The 7,849-nt window shown below is 47.1% G+C and overlaps 1 protein-coding gene across 1 annotated transcript; it reads left to right on the top strand.

Moving 5' to 3' along the window:
• The first annotated feature begins 987 nt into the window (after positions 1-987).
• Positions 988-2,241, top strand: LOC115602821 (keratin-associated protein 10-1-like). Its single transcript, XM_030474253.1, has one exon. The coding sequence runs from the start codon at positions 1,003-1,005 to the stop codon at positions 2,239-2,241; it is 1,239 nt and encodes a 412-aa protein (XP_030330113.1). The 5' UTR covers positions 988-1,002.
• The last annotated feature ends 5,608 nt before the right edge of the window (positions 2,242-7,849 follow it).

Below are 7,849 nucleotides of genomic sequence, written 5' to 3'. Positions count from 1 at the left end.
AGTAGCTATATAAAAGCTCTCCTTCTATTAGAGCTCACTGGTCACATCACTGAGCTGTTCTCACCAGGGAGCTGGGTAAGTCTGGTTTGTGCTGAGCCTCTGTAGCTGCTGAAATGCAGATTTATTTTTACTTTTTTACATGTTAAAAATGGTCTATGGGACAAGTTTTTAAAATGAGTTGGTTTGAATTGCTGTGTTGGAGTAGGAGTGTGCTCTTGGTGTCTGCAGCTGGGCCTCTGAGTCCAAAAGACAATCCAGAAGAATTTAAGGAAAGGTTGCTAGCAGTAATTGGGGTGCTGCTATTATTGTTTGGTTTTGGGGGTGCCTGACAACAGTCAGAGCAGCTTTGGTGTATCAGGGAACGGTAATGCTAAAAGAGCTGTAAGCAGGTTTGTGTTCAATTGTGGTATCACTACCCTTTAATAGGCTTTGGTTCCCTAATGAGCATGAACTTTGTGACGCTGGACTGAGCTGGGGACCTCTGTCTGCCCATGGTGTGATGGGATCAAGCAGCGGAGCCTTGGGTGCTCTTTGCCTCTCCTGCTATGGCAGATGTGGCGAGAGCTTCAGACTTTGTTTCTGAGTTGGTCCTTTTTTTCAATGCATCAGTAAGAGGTCAGAGGAAGGGAAAACTGGGTTTAATGATTGAAAGACAGCTCTGAGATCAGCCGTTCCTTTGCTGACCTCCGAGATTAGTTCTCCCCCATGGAGGTCCAGGTGATGGGGAGGGACTTGCAGTGTGGGGAGGTATTTGGTGCTACGTGTCTCTGAATTTCCCCACTGTTTGACTTGATACTATGTTTCAGAGTCAAAAATTATGGGTTGGGTCTTCAGCTGCTGCTGTTGTGGTTTTGAGACCGTGGCATAGGCGGGACGTTTCTCCAGCACCCTGTGAAACAAGCCAGTCCTGGAGCACAGGCAGCAGCAGGACCACAAGAAACAGCCTCTCTGAAGGCTCTGCTTTCTTCTGTGCCATTCCACTCCTGCCAAAGCCTCACCAAGATGTCATGCTATCTACACCAGTGCCTCCCTCCAGCCTACCAGAACCCCATCCCCATCAAGTGCTCGCCAGTGTATACTGCCAGACATCTGCCAGTGCCTACTTGGCACTCAACACTGTGCACACCACAGTATGTGTCCCCCTGTGTCCCTCGACAGCGGATCATGTCCTCCAGCTTCTCCCATGAACAGTGTGTAACCAAGTGTGTGCCGCGGCTGCAGTATGAGACCAAGTGTGTACCACAGCAGCAGTGTGTGACCCAACGCATCCAAGAGCAGCCACGTGTAACTCGGTGCGTGACAACCTGCATGCCACAGCAGCAGTGTGCAACTGAGGGTGTGCTGCAGCAGCCTTGTGTGACCAAGTGTGTGCCACAGCAACAGTGTGCCACTGAGGCTGTGCCACAACAGTGTGCAACCAAATGTGTGACCGCCTATGCCCCTCAGCAGCAGTGTGTGACCAGATATGTGACCACGTGTACGCCACAGCAGCCGCACCTGACCAAGGGCATCCCGCAGCAGCAGTGTGCAACCAAGTGCATCCCACAGCAGTGTGTGACAACATACACCCCGCAGCAGCCATGTGCAACCAGGTGCGTGACCACGTGTGTCCCACAGCAGCGTGCAACCAAATGGGTCTCGCACCGCTTTGTGACTTCTTCTGCCCCGCAGCAGTGTGCCACCACATACGTCCCACAGCAGCATGCAACCAGGTGTATGACCAAGTGTGTCCCGCAGCAGTGTGCCACCGACTGTGCTACCATTTGTATCCCACAGCAGGATGCCACCAAGTGTGTCCCACAGCAGCAGTGTGAGACAACTTGTATCCCGCAGCAGCAGTGTGCCACCAAGTGTGTCCCACAGCAGCGGTGTGCCACCAAGTGTGTGCGACAGCAGCAGTGTGCCACCAAGTGTGTGCCACAGCAGCGGTGTGCCACCAAGTGTGTCCCACAGCAGCGGTGTGCCACCAAGTGTGTGCGACAGCAGCAGTGTGCCACCAAGTGTGTGCCACAGCAGCAGTGTGCTACCCAGTGTGTCCCACAGCAGCGGTGTGCCACCCAGTGTGTCCCACAGCAGCGGTGTGCCACCAAGTGTGTGCCACAGCAGCGGTGTGCCACCCAGTATGTCCCACAGCAGCGGTGTGCCACCAAGTGTGTCCCACAGCAGCAGTGTCAGTCGGGTGGAGTGAAAATTTCAAGCCATGCTAAAAAGTACTGCTCTGCCTCCAAATGGCCCTGGTAAAAAGGAGAGGGGGAAAGGAAGGCCCACAGAAGAAGAGCTAGGTACAACTTCTGGGGTTGGCAGGGGTTATTTATCAACTCGTACCATCTGCCAACTAGTTCCTGTTGCTTAAATCTGCTTTATCTCTGTTTTCCAGTGCTTCCCCTGTAGCTCAGCTCTAGTTTGGGCCATAGGGTGTGATATTATATCCATGGCTGCACTCCAGGTACCTATGCTTGTACCTTTATCTGCTGCAAGGCATAGTTTAGTGGGATGCTATTAAATTCTCACATAATTAAAATGAATAGTGATTTAAATATATATATATGTAAAGAAATAGAAATGTCTAAGGACTCCAGATCATGATAGCACCAAAAGGGCTGGTGGTGTGGCCAGTGAAGGTGTGGCCAGTGAAGGTGTGGCCTGTGCCCGGCTCTGGGTTTAGTCCTTAGGAGACAATGTTCAGATTAACTTGGATTCCATGAGGAGTCCAAAACAGAGAACTATAAAAAAGCTATCTGTTTTCATGCCCAGATTTGGAAGCCAAAAATAAATTTGCTAAGCAAACGGTGTAAAAATCTTATTCCAATGGCCTTCATTTCAGAAGGTGGCCAGAAATGACTGCTGCTCTAAAACACTGGCTCTGTGCTGACTTCAGTAGAGTCCCCAGACAAGGCAGGATTCCTGGTTTGGTGAAGCTGATTCTTGCTGAAATTTTAGATATGAAAGTTTTTATTCACTTGGTTGCTTTCATGAACATTGAAAACATGACTTGAAACAAAAGAAAGTCTTTGAAATAACACTGAAAGTTGTAGCACAACTGTTTTAGAAATGTTTGAGCTGTAAAAGCAATTAACTATATTCTTCATGTTGCTTGAAGATGTGCACTCTACACTGTATTGAAAACAAAACCCATATGTATATATGTATACTTATACATATATATTACTTAAATAAAGTTGTCTGACCTGAGATTAAGTATCTTGTCTTTTTGCCCTCTCACGGTTCTTCATTAAATACAGTGAATCCGGTCTAAAAACTAGAAACATCCTGTAATATTCCCTATCATCAGGAGAATGAGTGGTAACTCATGCTAAGTAGATCGTGCGTATTTGGAAGGTGAAAACAAGTGTTGCAAGACAAAGAGGAGGGTGTGACCGGGCCTGGGACGCTGCCCTGCATCCTGCCCTGCTCCACCCTTGCTTGGTGACCTTGGGGTGTCACTGCAGGCTGTCCTCTGAAGACAAGGAAGTGTCCAAGACCTGAGCATCTAGCAATGTCAAGGTGGCATCTGGCTGCTTCCCCAGGAGGCTCGGTGGGTCATGGGGGACCAAACCCTTTTCATACCTTCTCCTGAATATTCAGTGGTGATCCTTTGGCCCAGAAAGGCAGCATTCAAGAGCAGCAGTGACCGTGGCCTGCCTTCCACCTTGAAGAGGCAGGGATGCTCTCACAACCCAACACCTTGTGTCCCCTTTAAAACCAAGAAATAAACAATGGGGTGGCCTTCTGAGGAGTTGTCACATCATTGAGGCTTTCCCGTAGGTGCCGAGGGGATCCTTAGGAATATCTTCCTGGTGCTGATGGGTAGCCAGGTGGTGCAGGACCTTGCCTCACAGGGTGCACAGGGCTTGTTTTGGAGGTGGTTGCGATGGAGTCTGGCCCTGACCCTGGCTCTGACTCACTCTGTGCCACCAAGTGACCACAGTGCAATGTGCCTCAGTTTCCCCTGTGCTTAACTGGGAATAATAATATCCCCCACAACAATGTCCCATGTGGCATTATGCGTCCCTCTGAGATGAAAGGACTTTACAGATGCTAATTAAGAACATTTGGATGACAGAGCACGATGTTATCATCGGGTTAGTATTCTGCTACCTGTGTTGGAAACACTAAAGTGAATATTAGCATTACTTGAAGGCTACTTGATCTGGAGCTTGACCAGGAATTGGATTTATAGACCTTATAAAAACTGTATTAATCTGCTTACATGTTCTCTGACGCCAGCCTGATTCCCAAAATCTTGGGTCAGATCATTTACCATTATAAAGGGCACTATAGTTCAGGGGAGTGAAACACAATAAAAGTTGTTGGCATTAACTGGGAAAACATGCACTTTGTATTTTTTTCTATGATAGTGGGGGAGACTTTTTTTTTTTTTGGAAAATCAGAAATTTAAATAACAAACTTACCTTCAGGCTTCTGAACTTTCCAGTGAAAATAGAAATAGAAAATTTACTCAGTGGTTCGTAAGATGGAGATCAATATTTTGCTTCAAATCATAGAATTATTTACATTAGAAAAGACCCTTAAGACCGTCGAGTCAAAACATAAATACAATACTGCCAAGTGCACCATGTTCCTAAGCATGTCTTTTAAATGCCTCCATGGATGACAAGCCAGCAGCATTCCCAGTGCTTCACATTGGTGAAAAATTTTCCCCTTACTCCATTAAAAGTTAAATTATTTCACTTCTTTTTATTTCACTGTGTGGGACATCGCTTGAATTCCCAGCATGCTGGAACCCAAGTCATAGGTGTCAGATTAAAGGAAAATAAAAGCCAGGGCTCAGGCTTATGCCTATATGACTACATAAGAATGTATTCCCTATTGGCACTTCTGCTCATGCCACTGTTAATTTTCCCTTGGGTTCATTTGTGGCATAAACAGGGAACAAAGTGGGGGATGACTGGTGCAGAGACTGTGCATCAGAGCAGGAAATGGGATTTGTGTTTTCAGGACATCAGCTGGGTTTGATTCAGCCACCTTTCCCCAGGCTCCTGCTTGTCCTTTCTCCTTTTGTTGTGCCAGAAAAGCATCACCTCTTTCAGCAGGTCATTCACTTCGTGGCAAGTCCTTTTTAGTAGCCATCTTGCCTTAGCCCAAGGCTTTCTCAGTCCAAATCATCCGTCTCTTCCCTGGGCTCCCTATGTAAGTGAAGGAAGGCTGCATGCCACAGTAATTATGGTCTTGGCAAAAAGTTGCCAAGAGTCCTTCCTGGACGGTGTTTTCAAAGGCACCGAAGGGATTTAGGCATGGAAATGAGAAGTCCCTTGAGCAGTCTCTTTGGTGGTCCCAACTGCAATCTTTTTCTGGATGGAAAGGTATATTTTAGCTGGCCTGGGTTTGCAATGGGCATGCAGGGATGCTTTGGCACCATGCATGGGGATTAAAAGCATGAGGGCCATGAGCACAGGGTGTCCTCAGCCTCCCAGGTGCTTTGCTGGTTCAGTTTGTTGGATCATGAGGTTCCTCCTCATGGAGCTCACAGATGTCCTGGCAGTACCAGGTAGTGATGGCAACCTCACAGAGCGAGGACAGCCATTCCCGCCAGCATGAAGCTGCACGTGGCTCGTCCAGGACTGGCAGGCAATTAGAGCATCACCCAGCCAAACCACCTCACTCCCCTAGGGCACTTATTCACGGTATAAAAACTCTGCCATCGCGGGGCTCTCCTAGGCACTTCTCTCCAGTTGATCTCACTGATGAAGTGGGTAAGTCTGGCTTTTAATGGAGCTCCTGAAATGCTGTTTTATTCCTGGGTGGCCGGAGCAGGCAGAGGTTCTGCGTGTATACTTGCAGAGAAGCATCCTCTGGGGGATGCTGCCTTCAGCACCAGCATGCGTGGCTCTAACAGCTGGAGCATCTCCTCTGTGCTAAACTGAAGAATATTAGGAAAGCACTTCCTGATGGACTGTGAAGTGGGATGTGTGGGCTTCTCTTCGCTTTCTGTTAGTTCTAGTCCAAAGGAGGCTATTGACTACATAAAGGGCTCGATGCTGGCAGCAGATATGAGGAACTCCTCTAAAGGAAGTGACATGGAGAAATTTGCTGCTGTTTTATGGAATTTAAGCAAAGCAACTTATAAAAGTTAATAGTAAGAAGCTGACCAACTTCAATGCCAATGTGAAGGTCAACAGACCTCTCTAGCTAAGCCTGATCATGTTTAAATTTCCTTCTAGGCTAACAGTGATACAAATGAGCCTGAGATGCAAACAACCCCTTGGAAGCAAATCCTCCCCCCTACTTTAGAAGCTTTTTATCTTGATGAGCATCACTTTAGCATTGTACATGTAGTAGTAGTAATTGCTATCATAGTTTTTCACCTGGTTGTTTTTATTAGTCGATGATTATAATTGTCGTGATAATAAGTTTTCCTAATGATTGGAACACACAGCATTATTATTGCTAATAGTCACCGAGTGATAGGCTTTCGAAAGGTAAAACGCCTTACTGTAATTATAGGCAGAACTAGGGGTGTTCAGAAACTGCAGTTTCTTTACAGTTGTTTAATTATATGCCTTAATCTCTAAATGATATTGAAACGAAAAAAGGAAAACATTTTCAAACAGAGTATCTTTCACATGTCCGTGGTTCAAGTACCTATTGTGCTCAAAATATGCCTGTTAAAACCACAGAAAACTCCTGGAAACTGGTGTTTTCCAGGGTGGGGAATGAAGTGGGATGGTTTATGCTGAGACACCCAGGGCCAAGACAAAGTGAGACATTTCTCAGTGATTTCGCGAGGGAAGTGTGGACCTTCAGATGGCGCCACCTGGTCCCTTCCCCAGGGATGGGGTCTCATCTAGATTCCCCTTCCTGCTGTTCTAACTGGGGCTGCCTGGATGAGGTTTCACTATCAGAGCTGTTATGTGACAGCTGCTATGTGGCATTGTGACAGTGGATCTTTAGCTTACCATAACAAAACCAGGACATTATGACTTGGTATGACTGTATTGCAGGGCTGGAGGCTGCTTTAAATGGGTGTAATTCTCCCAGCTCAGTGACACTTGAGCGTTAACGCCAGCTGAGACTCTGCCTTCACAGCTTCTCCTTTCCTGCTATGGTTTCACCAAATATTTAGACACGATCCTGTTATATTTTTTCTTTTCTTGAAGATGCCTACACAATAGTATGAATCTGGGACTGCAAGGCTCGCAGAGGCAGCAAAGCTGATACTATGGTAGCATGCTTAGAGCATGTACCCGCACATTGCCAGCCCAGCAGATCCCTGTGGGACTGTGACTCGATAGTCAGGTTGTACATGCTGAGCTGATGAGCTGCATGCTGCCACAAACCTATCCTTACCCTCAGCTAGCTAATTTAACCTCAGCTTGGGTTTGCCTGTGAACTGCAGCCACACCCAAGTATTACAGCATGGACACACCTTCAATTTTGGCTTACCTTTCATCTCTGGTGTTTGGGAGTTGCAGGACATAAACTTGAAAAGTCATCCCAGTGGGGACACGGGAGGTTTCCAGGAAGCAAGGCAGAGGGTCAAAATGTTGCTTTTCCTTGGTGAAATGCTTTGATGGACACTTAGCTGGTCTTCGAAAGGTGGCATGAAAACTTTCCAATTTGCTTGGCTCCAACCCCTGGCTGTTTCTGGGCTCTTAAGAGAAGGGTGTGAAGGAACAAGCTGAGAATAGACTCTCCTCTACTCACCTGGGTAATCCCAGCCTCATTTTGAGTCACAGAGAGCCTCTGACCTTCAGGTGAGCCAGGGTGTGAGCTTGCATGTTGAGGTGCCTGTGGGAAACTGAGTCCTGCATCACAGACATCAATCAATGCCTATGTATGTGAACTGTCTTTTTCCTGCTTCTTTCAGGCCTAAGTGCTTTGTGTGACC

The sequence above is a fragment of the Strigops habroptila genome, chromosome 22 (genome assembly GCF_004027225.2).
Source record: "Strigops habroptila isolate Jane chromosome 22, bStrHab1.2.pri, whole genome shotgun sequence".
In the NCBI taxonomy this organism is placed as follows: domain Eukaryota; kingdom Metazoa; phylum Chordata; class Aves; order Psittaciformes; family Psittacidae; genus Strigops; species Strigops habroptila.
Note: the sequence above shows the minus strand (reverse complement) of the source record. Positions and strands in the feature narration are given on the sequence as shown.